The 24,102-nt window shown below is 48.8% G+C and overlaps 1 protein-coding gene across 17 annotated transcripts in view; it reads right to left on the bottom strand.

Moving 5' to 3' along the window:
- The window catches only part of ZMYND8 (zinc finger MYND-type containing 8), a 125,937-nt gene that overhangs the window by 13,366 nt on the left and 88,469 nt on the right, over positions 1-24,102 (bottom strand). For 11 of the 17 annotated variants that reach the window (XM_047851634.1, XM_047851640.1, XM_047851644.1 and 8 more), the window contains 6 exons: positions 19,171-19,323; positions 16,051-16,560; positions 10,431-10,799; positions 7,981-8,171; positions 3,008-3,088; positions 1,389-1,467 (listed from right to left, as the gene is read on the bottom strand). In XM_047851634.1, the coding sequence (XP_047707590.1) occupies positions 1,389-1,467; positions 3,008-3,088; positions 7,981-8,171; positions 10,431-10,799; positions 16,051-16,560; positions 19,171-19,323 (1,383 nt within the window). The remainder of the gene's footprint in view (positions 1-1,388; positions 1,468-3,007; positions 3,089-7,980; positions 8,172-10,430; positions 10,800-16,050; positions 16,561-19,170; positions 19,324-24,102) is intronic. The other 6 variants (XM_047851647.1, XM_047851641.1, XM_047851639.1 and 3 more) reach the window with 2 other exon arrangements.

Genomic DNA, 24,102 nt, shown 5'->3' with positions numbered 1-24,102 from the left:
AAATGATCCCGCTAAAATTCGTTAAGATTCTCTTACTGAAAATTACAAACAAAAACAAAACAACAAGCACACGTGCACACGTCTAAAAAAAAAACACCAGGAAAAGAAAATTACCCCCTTGCACTCGTGTTAGACGCCAGCTTTCTGTCCCTTTAACTAGAAGCCTGCAGACCATGGGCACGTTCTGGCCAGCCCACAGGTACTTTTTTTTTTTTTTTTTTTTTTTTCAAACATGCAGCTAATTATTTCAAAATGGAGAGATTCTGGGGTGTCTGGGCAGCTCAGTGGGTTGAGCGTCCGACTTCGGCTCAGGTCATGATCTCACGGTTTGTGAGTTTGAGCCCCAAAAGTCAGGCTCTGTGCTGACAGCTCGGAGCCTGGAGCCTGCTTCGGATTCTGGGTCTCCCTCTCTCTCTGCCGCTCCCCTACTTGTGCTCTGTCTCTGTCTCTCAAAAATAAATAAATGTAAAAAAAAAAAATTTTTTTTTAATGGAGAGATCCTGCATAAAAGTAACAAGCAGCCACAACAACCAAATAAACTTCCTGCGATATAAACTTCCTGCGTGGCAACAAGCAGAGAAACAGAGGGCTCCCTCCTCCCAAGGGGGGCCTCCTAAGGTAAGTTTGCGATACACGATTTCAACGTGTGTCACCTGTGACAGGGGCACACCTGGGCCTGCCCCCGTGACGAGGGAGACACGATGGCCTCCAGCATTCTGGCTCTGAGGCTGACACTACATGAGGGTCTCAAGGGAAGTGCTCTACCTTTGGGGGGAAAGCCTTTCACAACAGGGACACACAACGATAGGCCGAAACAGCACTCAGTCTGCACCAACCAGCAAAGTAGCTTTCTCCGCAGTGCGGGCCACACACCAAGTGTTTGAGAATCTGTGAAAATGCCCAATATTCCGTGGTTCGGAGGGAAGGTCTGGACCCAGAGTGCCCACGCCCGAATCGCAGCTGTGTAACTCTGAGCAACTTCCTCAACATGTCTGTGCCCCACTTGCTTTTACCTAAAAACGGGGATAACAGAGCTCTTCACCAGAAGGGTTTCCGTGAGAATTTGGATCCGTGGCAAAGTACTTAAAACGGTTGCTGAGTCAGAGCTCAGTAAACAGGAACAGCTACGGCTGTTGCTGCTGCTACTCCTACTGCTGATGTTGGTTATTTTGAAAAGAAAAGAAGAAGGAACCCACCCCCACAACACCTGCTCTTACACCTCGTGTCCACTGGTTAGACTCTCCAGGATTCTGTGGTCTCCCCAGCAGCGGGACATCACATCCCCAAGCCTACTTTTGACTCCATTCACGCAGGCACCTGCCTCCAGAGCTGCGGAGAAGTTCACACCCAAAAGCACCCTCGGCACAGGCCAGTTCACCAGGACTTACCCAAGTTGTGCTTCATTTCCGAGAGTTCCTGTTGGTGCAGCCACTGCAGCTTCTCGATCTCGATCCTCAGCCTGCGAATCTGGAACGAGGGAGAGTAAGACTCTTAGAAGGCGGGTCTGGATGGCGTTCACCGACAGGGCTCACCAGCTGGAAGAGTCAACGCCACGTGGTCAAGTGAGGCGTAAGCAGCTGGACGCTGCAGTCCAGAGAGGTGGGCACCAGTGGGTTATCCCAAATTCAAAAGGAACTCTGCTTCCAAAAACGAAATGCAGCTGACCCTTGAACAACGTGGGAGTGAGAACCGGGGCACCCACAGGCCATGCCGTCAAAAAATCTACATGTAACCTTGGACTCTCCAAAAACTTAACAGCCTACTGTTGACCAGGAAGCCTTCCCCAAAAACATAAACAGCTGAACACAGATGTTGTGTGTATTAGACAATGTATTCTTACGATTAGGTAAGTTCGAGAAAAGAAAATGTTAAGAAAATCACAAGGTAGAGAAAATGCATTTTACAGTACTATACTATATAAAAACTCCACATAAAATGGACAAGCACAGTTCAAACCCGCTTTTCAAGGGTCAACTATAGAAGTTGTCTGTCTTTTCCAAGAAATCCCGGCTCCAGAAAAAGCCACTTAAAGTAAAAACAAGGCGGGAGGAGGGTGCCTGGCTGGCTTAGTTGCTAGAGCATCCAACTTTTGATCTTGGGTTGTAAGTTCAAGTCCCATGTTGAGCACAGAGTTTACTTTAAAAATGAATGAATGAATAAAGTAAAAACAAGGAACAGATTTTCATAATAAATAAAAAAAAATAATAACAAATAAATGAAAGGCTTGATTAGAAGCTTGGTCCTTGGGAATGCAAGCTGGTACAGCGACTCTAGAAAACAGTATGGAGGTTCCTCAAAAAACTAAAAATAGAGGGGCGCCTGGGTGGCTCAGTCGGTTAAACGTCCGGCTTCAGCTCAGGTCATGATCTAGCGGTCCGTGGGTTTGAGCCCCGCGTCGGGCTCTGGGCTGATGGCTCAGAGCCTGGAGCCTGTTTCCGATTCTGTGTCTCCCTCTCTCTCTGCCCCTCCCCCGTTCATGCTCTGTCTCTCTCTGTCCCAAAAATAAATAAACGTTGAAAAAAAAAAATTTAAAAAAAAAAAAAAAAAAGAAGTCAGTTCAAAGAGATCTGTTTTTACAAATGGTCACTTCCTAAGTGGACATTTTCATGTTTTAACCGCTTTATTCCCTAGGCAACCACACAATTGTGGAGGCTTTCAGTATGCAAATCCCAAGACAACAAGGATCCCTTGGATAAAAATGTCCAAACTTACAGAGAGCCAGGAGACAATTATACATGGGGCCAAAGGAACTGATTAATCTCAGGTTTCACTAGGAGGTTAACTCAGGCTCCAGTATTGGCCGTTTGACTAGAAGTGAACTGATCACACAAAGCTGAGTGTATCTTCACCACAGAGCCAGCCTTGTGACTAAGTAAAGAAACGCCCTTCCCAACAAACACAATCAGCAGAGCGCCCTGGAGGGACTTCCAGAGAAGCAGCTTCCTGGCACCATTTTACAGCAGCCCGTATAACATTCTTAGCAAATAAGGAATGTGTCATCTCTGACCTCGGCTATTGTGCTCCCAGTAGTGTTTTTAGAAAGATCATTGTAGATTTCTGTCATCGTTCCTTTTATTGCATCCATCATCTGAAAGATAAAAACAGAAACAATTCAGGTGATCGCTTCCCTGAGGCTTTTCTAGATGAAATACATCTAAAACCTACCCAATACAAAGCAGTTGTTCTCAACAGGGGGCAATTCTGTCCCTCACAGGACATTTGGCACTTGTGGTTGTCATGACCGATTTGGGGGGGGGGGGGGGGGGGGGAGGGGGTTGGGGAAGCAGACTATTGGCATCTGCTGGGTGCAGGCCAAGGATGAGCTACATATGCTATGTAGACAGAACAGCCCCACAACAAAGAATTATCCAACCCAAAATGTCACTGGTGCCAAGGTCGAGAAACTCAGGTATAATCCAGGGTAGGAATACACATAGCTAGTTTCTGTAGCCACAGGCTAATCTGGAGAGGCTGAATTTGGGCCCCAGGCCTGTTTGCTTTGGCCAGCACGATGGGTTCAAGGGAGGAATTGTTTCCTTTTGTGACTGTTGTTTCTAAATTCCTTCCCCTTTAAAAAAAAAAAAAAAGTCTTACTGAGATCTCATTCATCTACCAATGGACCCATTTGCAGTGCACAAATCCATGGCCTTTAATAGATTCACAGTTGTACATCCATCCCCACAGTCCATTACCCCAAAAAGAACTCGGATACCCCTTAGCTTTCACCCCCAAAGGTCCCCATCGCCCCCCACCCCCTGACAACCACTGATCTGCTTTCTACACGGATGGATGTGCTTCATCTAGATATTTTCTATCTATGGAGTCACACAACACATGGTCTTTGGTGACCGCCTTCTTCCACTTAGTGCAGAGGTTTCGAGATCTGTCTGGGTCACAGACTGGATCAGTCCTTCATTTTTATGGACGAATTAATCCAGCCCACTGTGTGGCGATAGCTGGTTCGGTATTTGAAGGACTTTGGTCAGGGCTCCCTCCCATTGCCTGTCCAGTGTGCCAGCTTCCTTTTCTTTAACTCTCTGAGCCCTGAAGGCATCAGCAAGTTTGTGACACCAGCTCAGGTCCACGTGGCAGGCACCTAGTTCCCTGCTGACTGTGTCTGCAGGATGATTTTTCTCCTGCCTACCACTTGCTGGCTGATTCCCCGCCCCTCCAGCGGTCACAGGACAAAGAGGAGAGGACAGGAGGCCAAAGTAGGCCTCGGGGCCTGGCCTGGCTGCAGCAAAGTCTCCACTGTGTTTTGCAATTTGCTCCAATCCAACAAGAAGGCATGACAAAAACCACCCTCGTATCTGATGCCCGAGATCTCTTCCCACCATCACCCACTCTCTGAGCCTCGGTTCCCCCATGTAGAAAACAAGGGTAAGGACAGTGGACCCGTGTAGGGTGTGCACAAAGATTAGGTGAAAAACCCATGTGGAGACAATGGTTCAGTATCTGCCACAGGGCAGGTATTCAGAAAGAAATACCTGTTCATCTTATTTTTACAGGGGAAGAAAAAAAATCCACATGTGCTGTAATTAATAAAGTGCCAAACTCCAAAATAATAACCCCCAATTCACCCCAAAATGGGAGGAAAACGAATACAGTCACCGTTGGGATTTCTACTCCTCACTTGTTTGGGGGGGCCACACACGGACACGGCCAGGAAAAGCACTTCGCGCTCCCCCGTCGTCCTGTATGGGCCTCCCCGCCCCGCTGCACCAACCATGTCGATTTAAAATATTAAGGCGAAATTGCTTTGCAAGAAACCTTTAGAAAGTGGATGAAATTCAATACATTCCTAATGCAATGGTTACATTCCATTTTAAAGAAATCATGGATCTGTGGACGGATTTTCACTCTTTCTTCCAAATATAGCAAAGGGCTCAGCATTAATGAAAGAGCATCCTTCTGCCAACACACACAGATCTGGGTGTTCAACTCTGGGTCACCTCGGAGGCAGGAAAGTTCATCAGCTCCAAAAATATGTCACCGTGCTCATTTTCTTAACTGCGAAGAAAATGTCTATCACAAAGTTCATTCCTCAATTTTGTGGTAAGAGCAAAGGGGAAGCCCAAGAAATAAAAGACAGCTGCAGGAGCTCAGAAAACCAGCTCAGTGCAGACCACTCGCCAGGTCCACTCAGCAGGCCTCAGTTTCCTCATCTGTCAATTAGGCAAGTTGGACCCCAATCAATGGCAGGTGCTGGTAAGGCTAAACTTAGCAGAACAAGAGACCATTTAGGCACGCCAGACACCTTCTGAAATCAGGAATGAAAAAGATCACTCCTTTTCCATTCCTCCGTAAACCTGCATCCCACATGAGGAACAAAGTCTCAGTATGGTGCCACTATGCACCAAACACTTTCACTATGCACCAAACACTTTCGTGACAATCTCTCCTTTTAACCAAAGGAAAACAAACTTAGGCTTCAAGCCTTGACAGGGAATGGTTATCTGAGAATGGTAGACCCAATTTTAGTTTCACTCTTTCGGTCAATTTAAAGAAAACTATATTAAATTTAAATAAAAACATTAAATCAATATCTACCAGTAGGTGGACAGGGAAGACTAAAATCTTCAGAGTGGCAATAGATCATCGCCTCTTGAATCCTTCCTCTTCTGACACTCAGGGACTCTATAACAATTCATGCATTTAATTCAAAGGGAGGACAAACATACTAAATTAGAGCCAAAGTTGGGGCGCCTGGCTGGTTCGGTCGGTTAAGCGTCCGACTTCGGCTCAGGTCATGATCTCACGGTTCATGGGTTCAAGCCCCGTGTTGGGCTCTGTGCTGACAGCTCAGACCCTGGAGCCTGTTTCAGATTCTGTGTCTCCCTCTCTCTCTGACCCTCCCCCGTTCATGCTCTGTCTCAAAAATAAATAAATGTTTAAAAAAAAAATTTAAATAAGAGACAAAGTTATCCCCAAGACTGGTACTGATTCCCTCCGTAGACAGGGGGGTTGGGGGTAGGGTCAGATAGGGTTGTTAAAAAAGGCACGTGTAAGAACAATCAGTTCATGGACACTGGACATCTGTGGTCAGTAGGCTTCACAGGTATTCACAAACTGGCTCAAAGCCACTCTTCAAGATCCTGGCTGCTACTATTCAAATCCCAGCTCAACTATTCAGACTGTGTAACCCCACTGAGCCTCAGTTTTCTCATCTATAAAACAAGGATGATACCAGTATCTACCTCATCAATTTATTATGAAAGCTAAGTAAATAACATATAAGCATAACACTTATAGCAGGTTTCGAGCCAGAGCAACACCATGCAAACACTATCTAGTACTTGGACCATCTTACCTAGTGTGAAAGACAGATGGCTCTCAATGATCCCAGGTGCTCTGGCGTTTGTGACCCTGTGTAACCCCCTCCCTTCCAGTGTGAGCTGGCCTAGTGACCTTCTAACCAATGCAATATGACAAAGGTAACAGGCTGTCACTTCTGAGATCAGGTTACAGAAGACTGACTTCCATCCTGCTAACAGGTTTTCTCTATCACTGGCTTTGAGGAAGCAAACTGCCAAGTATGAAGGCCCACATGGCACGAACTGACGACGGCCTCTGGCCAAGAGCCAGCCTGGACCTGAGACCCTCAGCCCGACGGCCGTTGAGGAAGTAAATCCTGCTCACAACCATCTAAGTCAACTTGGAAATGGATCCTTTCCTGGTCAAGCCTTCGGATGAAACCTCAACCCTAGCAAACACCTTGAGAGGAATCTGCCAGAGGCCCTAAAGCAGAGGACCTAGTTGAGCCCTGCCCAGACTCCTAATCCCAGAAACTGTGAGGAGAAACGGGAACTGGTTTAAGTTGCTATGTTTTGTGCTCATTTGTTGGGTAATGATACCGGATACATCTCAATGGAAGGAATAGGAAGAAAATGACCAACAAAAACACACTGGTATAAAATTATAAATGTCACTGGTCATCCAGAACTAAAGGAGAGTCCACCTTTAACACAATCTAATAAAGCAAGTCTTTATCATGGCACTTCAAGAATTCTAGAAACAGCTATCCTCAGTCATGGTCACCCATGCTCTCTATAAACCTGAATAGTGTACTCATTAGTAACTAATCATTTACTCCTTAGTGAAGAGTAAATTATTATTATTGCCTACTTAGTGACATACTAAACACTCTGCCTAGATTATTCCTCATTAACGACTATTAATAGCCCTTCACGGTAATAAGCCCAACACAGAGAAGTTAGGCACCAGCATTCATTCATTTAACAACCCTGCAGCAACACCTACTGTGAGCCAGGCACCGTTCTAGGCCCTGGAGGTAAGCAAAACATACAAAATCCTGGCCTCGTGGTTATGCCACTATCGAGCGGTCTGTGGCTATGGACCTGCGTGTCACTCCAGAGCAACCTCATGTGACCTTGAGAACAGCTCCTGGTTGTATTTGCCTGAATTCAACGAGCAAAGAAGCACCTGGCAAATGAAGAGGAAGAGTCTGCGCTGAGCGAACACCCAGCAGTGAACTCGGGGGGCGGGTGAGTCGGGAGGGAATCCACCCCTCCCTAGTCCATCCTGGTGTGGGTATCATACCTTACAAACCTCCTGCCTAAGACTCGTGTCACTTCATTCCACATGGCTTTTGAATCATAAACCAACTCCTTGGTCTGTTATCAACTGACGGAACAGTAACCTGTCCCAGCGCTTAAGGAAACCGTCTTCACGAGTGGCGTGAGCTCCACAGGGTGATTCTGCCGCTGTGTCATTTTCCTGCTCTGTACTAACTTTAGAATCTAAGCGCTCAGAACAAGATGCAGCCCATTCTAGATTTCTCTGCTTAGATCCAACTTTAGAGCCAAGTGGAAGAATCTGGGCTTGGAGACCTTCACTTCAAACAGGGTCTTCCCTCCAAAACACCCCGTAAAGCCTGCAAGGTTGCGACTCTCCAGGCTCCCATCTGGAAGCTGGTCCTCTGACACGCCCCCCCATTCCCCAGGTGCCATGGGCACTCACTTTGCTAGTGTACTTGGCAATGTCCGCAGCAACATCAGCGGAGGCGGTGGCGATGGGCAGGTCTGCGCTGACTGAGGACGCGAGGGTGCTCGTGGCCCCCGAGCTGGTGACCAGAGGCGACGACTGGGTGCTGGTCACCAGGGTGATGGTGGAGGTGGATGGGCTCTGTGTGATCTCCTTCTGCTGCACAGCTAGGAAAGGAAAGGGTCCTGGTCACCCCACCGCCACGGGAAGGACCCGACCCAGCACGAAGGTGCACAGAGGGAGTGAAGTCCCCAATGTGTGCCCTTTGAGCTTTTCTACTTTCAAATGACAAACACCCTCCCTTTGACCAGACTCTAACTAGGATCCTCTAAGCCATTTCTGGGACCAAACCTCAGGCAAACACAAACAACTTTTCTAACAGCTCAAGGCCACATCCCTAGGATGACCCCAGACCCCATTAAAGTGCCTGCCTGAGAAAGTTCAAGGCTGCCATATAAATTTACTGTTTGTTACAGCAAACCCCCTGTGGCCCATCTCCCAGGGAGGGTAGGAGCCTAACTTTGAGAAGCAGCAGTTAGCAACCCCACGTGGGCTTCACATGGACCAACCCCCCTTTCCCATTTTTTGTAAAATTTCACTTCCCTGACTCTATTGGAGGTCCTCCCTCGGGCCCTTCCCTACCCCCATCCATTCTCCCTTTAAAACGCCTCGTCACCTCTGTACAAAGTAGGGCTGACTTCAGTTTAGGCTGGACTTTTTCTCCCTATCGTAATAGTACATGCTGATTAAAACCCATCCTTACCACTTTAACTAGTATCCAGCTTTGTTCACCTTTGACACAAGACAACCTGGAAATTGAGAACCATACCATCAATGGGCCTCTCAACTCCAGCACCTAAATTCCCCTGGGGAAGCTCGTAATGCTGACGGGGTTCGAAGACAGAAAACACTGGAACTAGTCATCCCGACCTCGAATATCCTAGATTTAGTTCTGCCCCACTAGCCCTTTAAAGTAGCAGTAGCAGAGGCGCCTGGGTGGCTCAACTGGTTAAGCGTCCAACTTCGGCTCAGATCACGATCTCGAGGTCCATGGGTTCGAGCCCCGCGTCGGGCTCTGTGCTGACAGCCGGGAGCCGGGAGCCTGCTTCGGATTCTGTCTCCCTCGCTCTCTGCCCCTCCCCCACTCGGGCTCTCTCGCGCGCGCTCTCTCTCTCTCTCTCTCTCTCGCTCTCTCTCTCAAAAATGAATAAATGTTAAAAAAATAAAATAAAAAATAAACAGCAAGAACAATCTAGCTGCATTCCCACTGGACCTGTCCAATCTGTTATGTTTACCTCCAACCACCCCTCCCCGCCCCGTCTTCGAAGGGATTCTTTGGGGCTCTTCAAGACCTGGCCCCCTTTCAACCCACATCCTGCTGCTACTCTTTACAGCTCTACTTGCTAGGCTGCGCTCAGTACGTGAGGGTTTCAACCAAAGACCCCAATCTCCAAGGATCTAGATGCGGGCTTCCCTAGGAAAGATGATCTGCATCAGTGCTCAAAAAACGAGGCAACCTGGTACTCCTCTGCACGGCACCAGATGGAGCCTCCTGCATGGCTTGGCCGAGGCGGTGGGGGAGGGGGTGTCAGGCGGCTTTGATTACCCAACTTCGGCAACTGCTTCTTGACTGATGCTGGCTCTTCTCCACGGGGCTAATCCCTAGTTCTTTGCTACCAGTGTCTCACACTGAAAGCACTCTTCCCAAGGTAACGCCAAGAGGCTGACGGATGTGCCCGAGAAAACTTACGCAAAGATATTCATTGCAGCACTGCTCACAACAGAAAAAAATCTGGGAGCAATCTAAATGCCCATCCGTAGGGGAATACTTGATTTACATCAACTGTGGAATACTATGCAGCAGTCCAAAAGAATAATGAAGAGCTCTGTGCACTAACATGGATGAACCTCCAAAACATGCTGATGGGTTAAAAAAAAAAAAAGAAAAAGAAAAAGAAAAAGAAAAAAAAAAAAGAGGGGGGAAAAAAAGCAAGTATGGTACCATTTTTATGTTTTAAAAAAAAGAAAAAAAAAGTCCTATTTTTTATGAAGATTCATATATATGTAAATATATATGCATACATGCATAAAAAAGGGTTTTACAGTGAACAGTGGCCGCTGAGAAAGGGTGGAGGATGAAATGGAAGTTCAATCAAGACGACAGATTTGGGGGTAAGTATTTTACCCTTTTCTAAGAAGCCTATACGCACGTATTGTTCAGAAACGAAAAATAAATAAATAGGAGTGAAAAAAACGAGCTGCGAGACAGTTTTTAAAAATGATGCCAAATGGAACGCGTAAGGCCTTCAAGATGCAACGGCCGGGAAACAAAAAGGAACGGAAAAAACAAAACCATTCTCTCTCTCCTGTCGATGTGGCGAACAGGGAGCGGGCGCCACGAGAACAGAAGGGGGCGTGCGTGGTACCTTTCACAGCCTGTCTGGTCTGATATCTCGTCCCCTGGGAGCACTGTGGCTGCTGCTGGCTCTCCTGTTGGCTGTCCTGTTGGCGCTGTATCTTCTGCATGTGCCACTTTTGGGAAGACGTTTGAAACTTACTTGACGAGTTCCACACGACCCGCTGCACGGCCGGGGCAGTCTCCTTCGGTAAAAGCGGCCTCTGCTTTTTCACCGGGCTTCCCGTGGCGGCGGCGGCCGGGGCCGTGACGGTGGACGTGGTGCTGGTGGTGGCCGTGACACCAGCCGTGGGAGTTTGGGAGGAGGAGCGGGTGAGGAGCGGAGTTTCGGGTGGGGACTGGCCGCCCGCCGTAGTGGATGGTGGAGCTTTACCTACGACTAAAGCCGATGCGTGAAAAAACAAACAACACACAAACAAAAGAACGGTGGATTGGACTCAGGTTCACGTGCAGGGTCTCTAGGCCAGCAGGCTCTGGGTAAGACAAACCAAGGCCAGCCAGGAATGCCCGACAAATTCGGCGTGGGGGGGACACGCCGATGGAGGCGCCCATCTCACCGTACCCACTTAGGCCACTTCTGCACCTCTGTCTCAGAGGGTCAGCCCCTTCTCGGGAGCACATGCCCACCTCTGAGACTCTCATCTGGGCCTCTGGGGGAAATGGGAACGAGACACAGCTCCTGCCCTCAAGTTGCCCAACGACACGTGGATGAGCAGAATCACCGCACGAGGCTTGTTTTACAGACAGAACTGGGTAAGCACTTTGTGAGAGAACCAACCAAAGCCGATCTGGAGACGAGGAGAATCCCTTTGGCTAGGGAACCTCTAAAGCATGCGCCCCAAAGGGTCAGATGGCTTCCCGTAGGTCAAAGCACCGAACAACACGAAGTCACCCAGAAAGAAAAGTATCCCTTAACCTCCGACTCCCTCCAGGACTAAGTCCCAGTAAGCTGCTAATGGCCTCGACACCTAACACTAAAGGTAATTCCAACCCGAAGCCAGAACCTTCCCAACACAATGGTATTTATCGTGAAGTTAGGAGACTTGCCTTCTTTGTTGTTGCTGTTGTTTTATTAAGTGTTTTGTTTTGTTTTTTTAATTGTGATGCCAGTACAGGTAACATACAGCGTTAGGTTGGCTGCAGGTGTACAATATAGCGATTCAACAATTGTACACAGTGCTCAGTGCTTGTCAGGGTGAGTATACGCCTTACGTGTGTGCTGGTCAAATCTACATCTAAAATGAGTTTCATTTTTGTATTAAGAGTAAGTGGCTTTGAATAAAAATATAAAGTCAATGATTATATACAAGCAGGACTTGGGAAGGGCCAAAACAACGAATGTGAATGAGAAGTTTGGAAAAAGCTGCTTCGTGAAGTCTTAGGGTGGGGGTGGGGGAGGGGAGGCCTGCAGGGAGGGGTAGGATGTCCAACAGGCGGAAGTGAGAACTGGGAAGGTGACAGCATCAGCCAAGGCGTGTTTGGGAACAGGCAGCACTTGGGTCAGTGAGGGCAGGCAGTGAGGAGTGGCAGGAAGGCAGGTTAGAGCCAGAAGCACTGAGCAGCATAGAAGGGGGGGCCACGTGGTGCTCATTTGTAAAAGGGTTGTCACTGCAGAGACGCCAGCCACCAGTGGGGTGGGTTTGCCCCCCCGAGAGGATGCCTGGGCATCACACACAGAACACAGGCAGTAAGTCAGCACCCCGATCTTAGACAATGTGCCTCGACATGAACGCCTCTTCAGGGACATGTCTGTCTTTTTAGATTTCTAGAACCTGGGAACGACATGACCCTGACTGTTCTAGGGAGGCTTTTCAGTACACTGGGTTTTAGGAAGTCCATCTCCTAAAGGAGAGGGAGAGAAAAAAAAAAACAAACAAACCAACCAAGCTGACTTTCCTGACCTGGAGGTGGGGGTCATCACGTCTGGCTGGCCCTCCGTCCTCCTGCTCCTCCGGAGAGGAGAGCCTAGCCAAGTTCACAGGAAGAGCCAGAGGGGGAGCTCTGGGATGACCCTTCCCTGGGATGACATGCACAGTCCCTGCACTCTCCAGGCAGAAGAGGTGGCTTTGAACCCAGTTTCTCTATGAGCCCTGCATCGGGGCAGTACCCTGGTGGGGTTTCTCACCCACATGCCTCCCTTTGCTTCCGGGTGACCAGAAACGCAATACCGTTACTGCTGACAAGCTAGCCTCGTCCCCTTTTCCTCAGACACAGGGCAACCACAAAAAGGTCCTTTTCTTTGTACCACTTTTCGGAAGCAAACAGCTGGCCTCACAGGTGGCTTGGCGGCCCCTCTGTTCCAAATGAAACACTGGAGTGTGCAATCCGAAAAGATGCTGGGCTCGAAGCACTCAGACACTCAACTATTTTGATTCCTAACAGATTCTAATGGTTTGGGGCGGGGGAGGCCATAAGAAATTCCATTTGTCCTAGAAATTTGAAGCGTATAATCAAATGACCTGTAGCCCAAAAAAGGGTGAGTCTCTTAAGGGCCAATACTCCAGAAGCTGTCCCTACTTATTAAACTACTTCTTCTAGGGGCGCCTGGGTGGCACAGTCGGTTGAGCGTCCGACTTCAGCCAGGTCACGATCTCGCGGTCCGTGAGTTCGAGCCCCGCGTCGGGCTCTGGGCTGATGGCTCGGAGCCTGGAGCCTGTTTCCGACTCTGTGTCTCCCTCTCTCTCTGCCCCTCCCCCATTCATGCTCTGTCTCTCTCTGTCCCAAAAATAAATAAAAGTTGAAAAAAAATAAATAAATAAACTACTTCTTCTAAACTCTGGTCGCTGTCTAGTCCCTAAAAGGCAGGCTTTTAAAGAGAAGAATGGAATTACTGATGTTCACGGCAAGGTCTCGAAGTAAGCTCTCTCTTTGCCTCTATTCTGACATCACCAGCCACAAAGCTGTTTCGCTAGCTACGTATCCAGATTCTATACGTGAGCTTCATTCCCAGCTGAAGGGGAGCTGGAGGTCACCACGGCTCACTCCAAAATACCCTTCGGCTAAACACACCGTTGAAAGCATGCTCTACTGCAGAGTCTGGTACAAACTCGATCCTTCAAGACCCAAACTACCATCGAGGGGCTCTAGATTTTAAGACTGGTAGGTCTTGGGGCACCTGGGTGGCTCAGTCGGTTGAGCGTTCGACTCCGGTTCAGGTCATGATCTCACACTCCGTGAGTTCGAGACCCGCATCGGGCTCTGGGCTGGCAGCTCGGAGCCCGGAGCCTGCTTCGGATTCTGTGTCTCCCTCCCTCTCTGCCCCTCCCCTGCTCATGCTCTGTCTCTGTCTCGGTCTCAAAAATAAAATAAAACATTAAAAAAAAATTTTTTTAAAAGACTGGTAGGTCTTTGTCCCAACCCCCGGGATAATGCAAGAACTGAATTAAGTTTCTGCACGAACTGAATTAAGTTTCAGAATCATCTTCAGCTTAATTACAACCACTGTATACTTGGGGCCTCTTGAAGGTATTTCCCTCAGACATCAGTGCAAGAACAGCTGTATTTCGCTTAATCGACTGGGATGTTTGGGGTTTTTTTGGGGGGGGGGGTGAGAGGGGAATATGAGATCTTTTAAGGGGCTGTATTTCCCTTTTTGCCTTGACTGCTGTATTTCCCTTTTTGCTTTGACTGCTAAGAAGCTCACAGCCAAAATGAAAGCTCAACTTTGCTAACACTGAAGGCCGAAACAGTACATAGTTATGTGCATAAACCTTCCCAGACCTCTTACTATTCTACCTTCCTCTTTTACAGACTTCTGTATCTTCGTTTTGTTTCATGGTTAAATATTCTTGTCAATCTGTTACAGATCCTTTCTGGAAGAGGAAGAGGCATAAAACCAATCAATCAAAAGACAGGTTCCGGACAATAAGGAACAGTATACCTATCACTCAGGAGCACTGCCACTGCCATATTCCCCCCAAACCACATGGAATATGGAAAAGATGCTACTCTCCTACTGTTTTCTGCCACATCTGCCTCAAACCCCAATCACAACAAAGTCGGATTTTTTGGAGGCCACCCCCAAATCCACGGGGACTCAGGACGGTGTGCTGTTCTAGCCTCCCTTTCAATCACTTCTCTTTCTCCCTCCACCGCACCATTCAGACACGGTTCATCAGTGAACTGCAGAAATTCTCTCTCCCCAACAACTGAGGCTCCGTGGCACAGAAGAAATATTCTCAAGGCCCACTCCCGACAGCCTCCGAAATGCTCAGGGGGTGTAGAATCACCTCTGACTCAAGAGTTTGGTTGGGAAGTTAGCTCCTGTCAAAAGTTGGCCCAGGTCAGAAATGAAACCTGACTAGCCCTTCAGGTGCTCACAAAGTCCAGAAGGTTTTATGGCTACGATTTCCAGTGTGTCCGTAGGCAATGTTTTCCCTGGGCCCTAAATTAATTCTTCTCTCCCTTTCTTGGGCACGTTGGAATCCCCTTACACCCACTTGCCAAACCAGCTAAAAAAAACACACTAACTGCCTTGTCCACGGGAAGGACACCCTTCACATCATTCACACACTCTTCCTGGAGGGCTTGTCAACATGCCTGGGCTGCGCCAGGGGAGGGTGGCCACTGCGGGTTCGGTCTGTGACAGCGGCAACGGGGAGCACCCCTGAGATCAGGTGATGGTTCTCAGCCAGAGATTTGTGCCGCCCAGGGGGCAAATGGCAATATCAAGACAACTTTGACTGCCACCAGTGGGCAGAGGCTATTGGCATCCAGAGGGCAGAGGCCCGGGAGGCTGCCAAACATTCTCCAACACACAGCACAAAGAATTACACGGCACAAGATGCCAACAATGCCAGGGCTCAAAGACCCTGGACTCAGGTCAGATAAATACATATACGGTGGCACCTCAATTCAGGTGCCCATCATCCAGTGCCCTCTCCCTGTCTAGGGCCCCAAGAAGCACTCGGTATTCAGGTACCATCTCCCCAAATGGTCTCAGATTCCAGTAAGAAAATGCACCATGAGGCACCTGGGCAGCGTGAAGGGAAGAACAGGAGCTGAACTCATCAAGATCTCTGAATTAAACACTTCTAACAGGGGCGCCTGGGTGGCTCAGTTGGTCATACTTTGGCTCAGGTCATGATCTCACGGTTCATGAGTTCAAGCCCTGCATCAGGCTCTGTGCTGACAGCTCAGACTCTGGAGCCTGTTTCAGACTCTGTGTGTGTGTCTCTCTCTCTGCCCCTCCCCAACTCATGCTTGCTCTCTCTCTCTCTCTGTCTCTCAAAAATAAACATTAAAAAAATGTTTTAACAAAAAAATGGAAAATAAACACTTCTAACAATTCCAACCTTCTCAAATGTCTAAATGTTGACAAACATTTTAGGGCAACAAGTGAGCATATTGGGAAAGTGGAGCTTGGGCAAAAAATGACCCAACTGCTAGAAACACCTACCGTTTTTTATTTTTCTGAGCTCAAAATCAACCACATTGGGCGAGAGGCGGGCAGGCCTGGAGTCGGTCCTGGACCTGATTAGTAACTTAGCTAGGTGACCTCGAGCCAATCAAAGGTCTGCTCTGGTGCCCCCCTCTGTGATGTCGGAGAGCCACGTAACTTCTGGAAATACCAACACAAGGGGGTACTCTAAGCCAAATCAAGAAACCGAAACTGGTGGGGGTTCACTTACCATCCTGCTTGGGAGATGTTTCTTTGGGTTCCTTCTTATTTTTTCGACCCTCCCGCCCAGTATGGTCTTCTCCTAAATCTATGACAAGTTCACTTTCTGAATCGGAGTCCAGGCCCAAATGTACTGTTGGGGAATCCGTCTCATCTTTCCCCTTGAGTTTATCCTTTGCAGGGTGAGGGGAGGCTTTTGCTTTTTCGGAGAAGTCCTTCTCAGGCTGGGGGCTTGCCTTTTCCTTGACCGAGCCGGGATCTGCTTTCTCGCTGGCCGGTGATGTGCTCTTCAGCTCCTCCTTAGTCTCCACTGGGTTTGCCAGTTTGGGTTTTTTTTTGACAGCTGATGGCTCTTTGTCCACCCGACTACCCTCTTTGTCTTCTGCGTCCTCTGGCTCATTCTTGGACTTCTGTTCCTCATCACTGATATACTCACTATCACTACTATCGGACTTCTCTGAATCTTCCGAATCGCTGTGCTCCACAGCCGTGTAAACATCTTCTGAGATTTCATTTATGCCTAAATTCAAAGAGAAAACCCAGCATGTGGCGTAGTCACAAAAAGAAAGAGCAGGACCCCAAACGCAAACATTTTCCACGCCAAATGCTGGAATAAAATGAAACATTTCAAATTGCATCCCCCTGGCCTGGTGGGGTTAGCAGCGAACGGCATCTAACAAATGCCAACTGGGGTTTGCAGAGGGTTTCGGTTACTGACACTCGAAGATGACAAGGGACCAGACAACATAAATTTTAAATTTATCCGGAGCTGCGTCCTTGCGACACCGATAACTAACCGGGCCGTGGAGACTGGGAGGGGTGGGGAACAAAGGAAATGAGCTGTTAAAATGGATCCACTTTACAGATTAGAAAACAGAGGCCCAGAGAAATCACTTACCCTAAGGCCCAAAGAAAACCAAGATAGAGGCAAGGCCAGAACCCTGGGCACTCCTGACGGAGCACCAGCTCTCTTGCCACCAATTGCCAAAGCATTCAAGTCCTCGTCGCTTTGAGTCCAGAGCTCAAAGAAATAAACCAAAGCCTTGAGGCAGAGGTCGCCAGCTCACAGCCTACAAGCCGCATCTGGCCGGCACACGTTTTACTTAGGGGGCCATGGTTTGGCCCAGAGGCTATTTTGTCGTTTGTTTGTTGCTCACTTAGAACGTGTTGCCCGATTCACACGCCAGGAAATTTCACACAGAAATCAAGGCGGCAGGCTTGTGTGGAAGAAAACGCAAGAATCTGGCCGCTCTGGGTCACAGGCCTGCGAGGCAGCAACCGGCTGGAGCCACGAAGCCACTGGCCCCTTCCGGCAGGGACGCACCATCTCCAGGTGACCTGGCTGCCCCACCCTCCCTCCAACGCCCTGTGCTGACACAGAGTCACTGCCGCACGGACAGCGGAATCAAGACCAAAGTCACACGCTTCCACGTCTCTATCAAAATGCAAAATGACAGACCAGCGGGTGTTTCACAGACACAAACAAAAGTGGGCGAAAGCACGTTCCACTCAACCCACTGACGTGTCTTGCTCCCAGTAAGGAGCGTCGTCCGGCCACAGGTTAATGATACCGTATCTTAAAATTTTGAAAGGAAGAAAACTCAAATCTGTACCGCCTTCGTGCTGGGGCAACGGTCACTGTGAGTGGGGTCACCATTGAGACCCAGACACAGAAAGGAAACTTGCAAACAGACAAAAAGCCACGAGCAGCCCGGGGCACCAGAGACCAGCAGACTCATCTCAGAAGTAGATCTGCCTCTGTCAGGGCTCCATCAAAAACAGGAGAAGCCAAAAGCCAAAAACTCAGATCTGGTCTTAACTTCTGGGTCCCAAGGCTTATGCCACTGTAGCCAGATACAAGGTCAGATACGGTCAGATACGAGGACAAGTGTGACCACAAATGTGATAAGGAAAGCTTGCATACCGGAGCCCAAAAGACACGAGTTCAAACCCTGCTCTTGTGCCTTTATTCACCTGGTGACCCTGAACTAGGGACCTACCACTCTGAGCCTCAGTTTCTTCATCTGCAAAATGGGATTGAAAATGCTATCGACCTACCTGTCAGGGCAATCTATGCACCGTGCGTGGTACAGTGCGAGGTATGCAGGAAACAGTCAGTAAACAGAAATATTAAAATTCTTATTAACATTAATAATAAATCAAGGAGTCAGCCCAGCTGCATGGAAGGACCCAAGGCAGATACTTAAATGGCCTGCAAAATTACCACCATTCCTCCTCTGGCCCTTCTGGATGACTCCTAACCACAGCTTAGTCATTCTAAGGTCCAGAGCACCCACAGACACTCTCAACCTCACCCTAGCGGGGCTCTGTCTCCTGAGGCCAGCCATCCCCTACTTCTTCGCAAACACTCTCCTGCTTTTGTTTACTTAGTCCACAAACATTCCAGAGCGCCTACTCTGTACACAAGACCAAGTACCTTGGAGAACGTAAATGCTTATGAGACAACCTCCCTGCCCTCAAGGAGCTTCCAGTCTAGCTTCCGGTGTAGAGGGACACCCCCACACCAAGTGACCACTGATGTTCCCCAGCAATAAAGTGCCACAGGAGGGGGCAGATAGGGAGGGAGGGCAGTCAGAGGAGACTTCCTGGAGGAGGGGACGCCTGAGCTCAGCCTTAGGGAAGGAATTCAGGTAGGCGGTGTGAAGGCAGGCAGCACGGGGAAGAGGAAGGCAGGCAACAGGTACAGAAGCAGGATGCGTGTGCCAGGTGGGGAGGGAGGGCCCGGTCTGCGGCAGAAGGGTTTGTGTCGGTTGTTTGTGGGACGAACTGGACTTGACGGTGAGCCACTGACGTGTGCAGACAGCGAGCGTGGGGGCAAACTCAGGAAGACCCTTCCGCTTTCAAATTTCCCTACCACCTGCACCTCGAGGCTGCAGGCTACCACAACCAGAGAATAAACTGGGTGGATGTCAAAGAACCCTTGTGAACAAGTGACGAGCCGATCCGAGAGGCTCCGCCGTTGGGGGAACTGTATCTGAGTCGCACGCTCAATGCTGCCCTACAGCAGCCGGGATCCAACGCTGGCTTCATCCGGGCGGCGACCCTACAAAGAGTTAACGGTGACGATGGCGACCACAGTGACGATGCGAGAGCAAACCAAAGGACGTACCTAATTGTGCTTTGCAGCTCTCTATGGTCTTGTCGAGATTTAGCTGGAATCTGCTGCGGATCTGCCGCTTGGGCGAGAGGAGGGGGACGGGCGCGGTCTGCTGCTGGACCGACTCGCTCAGCTCCTTTAGGTCCATCTCGGCCTTGCTTCGATCTGGAAGACAGGGTCGCACCGTCATCAGACACGCACTGGACGGAAGAAAACGCAACACGCAACACTCCTCACTTAGCTTCCTTCTCGCACACACACGACGGAGAGCACGGCGGGGAGAGAAACCCCAAAACCCTTGCCCCCACATCATCTGCTCAACGATGGGCTGGTAACAGCCCGCCAACACACGTGTCTGCTGAACGGTCGCCTGGGTGGCTTTCAATATTTGAAACGCACGACCCCAGCCAGACGGTTGTCTGTCGAACTCCGCGTCATTAGGGATCCTGAAAGCCAAAGGTTACAGTAATACGGTCAATCTCCGCGTCAACAGATAAAGTCACACGGCATCGGGCCAGAGTGTGCTTTTAACTCCAGGCCCACATCCGAGAGGACTTGTAACCAACAGACGCTGAGTGCTGCCTCCCTGCCCCCGTCCCCCCAGAGCACACATACACATAACTGGGGGTCCGGCTTCCTCATTTACCACGGAGACTTTGCTGCTCACTCCTGGTCCACCTAGACTGGAGTTCAAGTCAGAAAAGTGGGGTAAATGTCAGACAGGCAGACCTTACAGCCAAGCGGCCGTGCTCCTTTGCCGCTCAGACATCCATCTGAAGACAGGTGAACAGATCAGCCCTGGATACTAAACCTCTGTCTTCTGGCTCAGATACGGCCCAAGTTCCTCACCCTAATCCCAGGCAAAGGTCTCTGATGGAGGACTCAAGGCCAAGGGTCTGGCCACCCTCCCCGCTTCTGCCATGGGCTCCTTACATGACCAACTGGACCAGATTCCAAGGGTCTATAAGCTTGCATTGCTTACATTCCTTTCACCCCACCTCCTCCAGCGTCCCCCAAAACGGAAGAAAGGGACAAAATGAAGGCGGCTGCACAGGCCCAGGAAGCAAGGAGACTTCATAGGCAGGGGTCACTAGCTGCCACATGCCTGCCACCCCTGGCTTCCCCCTGCCTCTCCAACTGACCCTAGGCACAGAACGCAGAGCATATGCCCTGCCCTGGCCAATCCCAGAAAACCAACGTAACATCTATCAAGGACAAAGATGAGAGGCCACCTCCGAGCCCGTTGCCACCACCTATGAGCTCACTCTCAGGCTTTCTCCGCCCCCTGCTGTCCCCACCCAACACATCTATGCCCACCAGGCCGTGAGAGAAGCCCGGTGTATACAGTCTGAGGGCTGGACCACAAGGGCTGCTCAAAACCTTCACTCACTGCTCGTATCCATTTTCCAACATGACCCACACACCTTCCCCGTCACGCAGGAACGGGGCAGTCCCTCGACCCTGCACACCCAGAGATCCGTTCAAGTCAGCAGAGGTAGGCAGCCTCCCCTGAACCCCTCGCAACCCTCTCACAGCTCACGAGAGCGACAGACTGCTCCGACTTAATTTTACCACCGAAATGAGGTCACCACCAAGGGGAGATTAGGATTAGGAAGGGCCCTTTCCCCAAAACACACTCGGGGCAGCCCTCAGGAAAATGTCAGAAGTGAGTTGCTCAAAACAAGCAGATACTATCCTTGTCCTACGAGAAAAGGCTCTAAGGCTCTAAAAACATATCCACCTGTGAGCGTGTGCATACACGCGTGCGAGCATCCGTGTGCATTTCTTTGTGCGGGACTGGAGATGCGCACAGAGAAGATGGGGTGAAGGCGCGGGGTATTTCGGAGCAAGGGAAGAATATTCCTGCAAATTTACTGGAGATGCACCTTACAGAGAGAACAGAGACTAATAATGACAACAATAAAATGGCCGGGGGGAAAAGGAGGACGACCAAGGAAACAGAGAAAAAAAAAAGATCCAATTCAAGAACAAGCACTATGAGAAAGACTTAGGGATTTCAACAGTTAAGTGGTGAATGTGACCGGGAAGGGAAAGGATAGGAAGCCGGTCTCGTAACTTCCACTTTCAGAAATGAGAAAGGATACTGGGTTCCTAAGGGAAAAGGCAGCTTTTCAAGTATGAAGTTGTAAAAGAAATTAACTCACAAAAATACTTTCCATCGGTGTCCTCAATGAACACTCGACACAGCAGTTACCAAAAAAAAAAAAACAAAAAAAAAACAAAAAAACGAAAACAAAAAACACCATCTACTACACCAGGAGTGAGCAAACTTTTGCTGTCAGAGAGCAAATTGGGCTCTGCAGGCCATACAGCCTCTGCTACCAAAGTGACCATGAACAATATGCGCAAATTGATGACACTGTGTTCTAATAACACTTTATTTACAAAAACAACTGGGGGGCCAGATTTGGTCCAAGGCCTGAACGTTTGCCATCTCCATCTGTAGCGCACTAACTGATAATCTTGGCTGCAAACTGAAATCAACAGAGCTTTAAACAAAAAAATCCTGGGGCGCCTGGGTGGCGCAGTTGGTTAAGCGTCCGACTTCAGCCAGGTCACGATCTTGCGGTCCGTGAGGTCGAGCCCCATGTCAGGCTCTGGGCTGATGGCTCAGAGCCTGGAGCCTGTTTCCGATTCTGTGTCTCCCTCTCTCTCTGCCCCTCCCCCATTCATGCTCTGTCTCTCTCTGTCCCAAAAATAAATAAACGTTGAAAAAAAAAAATTAAAAAAAAAAAATCCTAACGTCTCGGTCCCCCTCCCTGAAAATGTGAATTAACTAGCCTGGGGGAAGGCCTGGACACTGGCCATTTAAAAATAACCCAGAGAGGGGCACCTGAATGGTTCATTCCACTAAGCATCTGATTTCAGCCCAGGTCATGATCTCGTGCAGATCGTGGGGTTCGAGCCCCATATCCGGCTGGTTGCTGTCAGCACAGAGCTCACTTCTGATCCTCTGTCCCCCTTTCTCTCTGCACCTCCCCTGCTCATGAGCTCTTTCTTTTAAAAATAAATAAACATTACAAAAAAAAAAAATACCCCAGATGGGGTGCCTTGGCTGGCTCAGTCAGTAGAGCATGTAGCTCTTGATCTCAGGGTCATGAGTTCAAGCCCCACATTGGGCATAGAGCCTACTTAAAAAAATATTAAGATTTTATTTTTTTGGTTTTTTTGTTTGTTTTAAATATTAAGATTTTTTAAATGGGGGGGAGCACTTGGGTGGCTCAGTCGGTTAAGCATCCAACTTTGGCTCAGGTCATGATCTCACAGTTCATGGGTTCAAGCCCCACCCCACGTTGGGCTCAGTGCTGATGGCTAGGAGCCTGCTTTGGACTCTGTGCCTCTCTCTCTGCCCCTCCTCTACTCGTGCTCCGTCTCTCAAAAATAAACATTAAACAAAAATTTTTTTGTAATTAAAAAAAAAAAAAAAAAGATTCTAACTGGCCGCTAATACTGAGAACTGCTGCATCAGTCTTCTTTTTAATATTCATTTATTTTGAGAGAGAGAGCACGCAAGACCATGTAAGAGGGGCAGAGAGAGAATCCCAAGTAGGCTCCAAGCTGATAAGAGGGAGCCTGACACGTGGGATCTGAGCCAAAATCAAGAATCGGACACTCAACTGACTGAGCCACCAGGCGCCCCAGACCAATCTTCTCTGTGAGTAAAGAAAATTCCTCCTGGGGTGCCTGGGTGGCGCAGTCGGTTAAGCGTCTGACTTCAGCCAGGTCACGATCTCACGGTCCATGAGTTCGAGCCCCGCGTCGGGCTCTGGGCTGATGGCTCGGAGCCTGGAGCCTGTTTCCGATTCTGTGTCTCCCTCTCTCTCTGCCCCTCCCCCGTTCATGCTCTGTCTCTCTCTGTCCCAAAAATAAATAAACGTTGAAAACAAAAAATTAAAAAAAAAAAAAAAAAAAGAAAATTCCTCCTGATTTGCCTTAACCTTTGTGTTAACAATATCACTTTTCTAAACCTTAGGATTCATAGCAAGAGACCTACAAACTCATCAGAATAATCGTGTGTGTGTGTGGCTGCGTCTACAGAAAATGCAATCTCTTAACTTTAGCCTTTAAAAGACTGGACTCGGAAATTCTCATAATTAAGAGGAATGAAGAAACAGTACAGCATGTTATTTTACAGTTCAGGTTTCTCCAGTCAATAAGCTGAGGTAATGTGGCTCCTAACGAGAAACCACCCGAAGCTGGGGGGGGGGGGGGGGGGGGGGGGGTCCTGGGATCAGACCTTCAGGAGTTGAGCCACATCCAATTATCGTTCTCGAATTTTCAACCGCATTTTGACTTTCTTCTCCTCCACAGGGAGAAGAGGAGAGCTTCTCTTTCTCATTTAGCGGACAGTCGCTTATCAGGATTTCTTCCACCCCTGCCCTTCTATATCGGGAATATCTTCAGAATCCACCTTTGCTGCCAACATTTTGAACTTTCTGCCTGATACGAAGACAGCTTCGGCTATAAATGGAAACCAGGAAGAAGAAACACCAACGCTGGAGAAAGACACGATCTTACATTTCTGGAGGAAGCATAAATCAGAACCACCTCTTTGCAGGGCAATTTGGCAACATCTCTCAAAATGTCAACTGCACGTGGCCTCTGACCCAAGATTCTGCGTCTAGGAATTCTTCCTATGGCTATACTCCCACATGGGTAAAAGGGTCTTCATTTCAGCTGTTGGCAACAGCAAAACAACCTAGAGTCGATAAATAAGGCGCCTGGGTAAATAAATTAACAGTTCACCTTGAAATAGAATAAAATACAACCGCTAAAAAACGAGAGATCGTTATGTGCTGATATGGAAAAGCCAGCCTGTTTAATGACAAAGAAGGTGACAACCAGTAAAAGATATCTGCATTGGTGTGGGGAGAAAAGACGGAAAGGGAACACAGATACGAATATATGTGTTCTTGGGGGTTC

Source organism: Prionailurus viverrinus, chromosome A3, assembly GCF_022837055.1.
Source record: "Prionailurus viverrinus isolate Anna chromosome A3, UM_Priviv_1.0, whole genome shotgun sequence".
Lineage (NCBI taxonomy): Eukaryota > Metazoa > Chordata > Mammalia > Carnivora > Felidae > Prionailurus > Prionailurus viverrinus.
The sequence above is the reverse complement of the archived record's forward strand: the minus strand, read 5'-3'. Positions and strand labels throughout refer to the sequence as shown.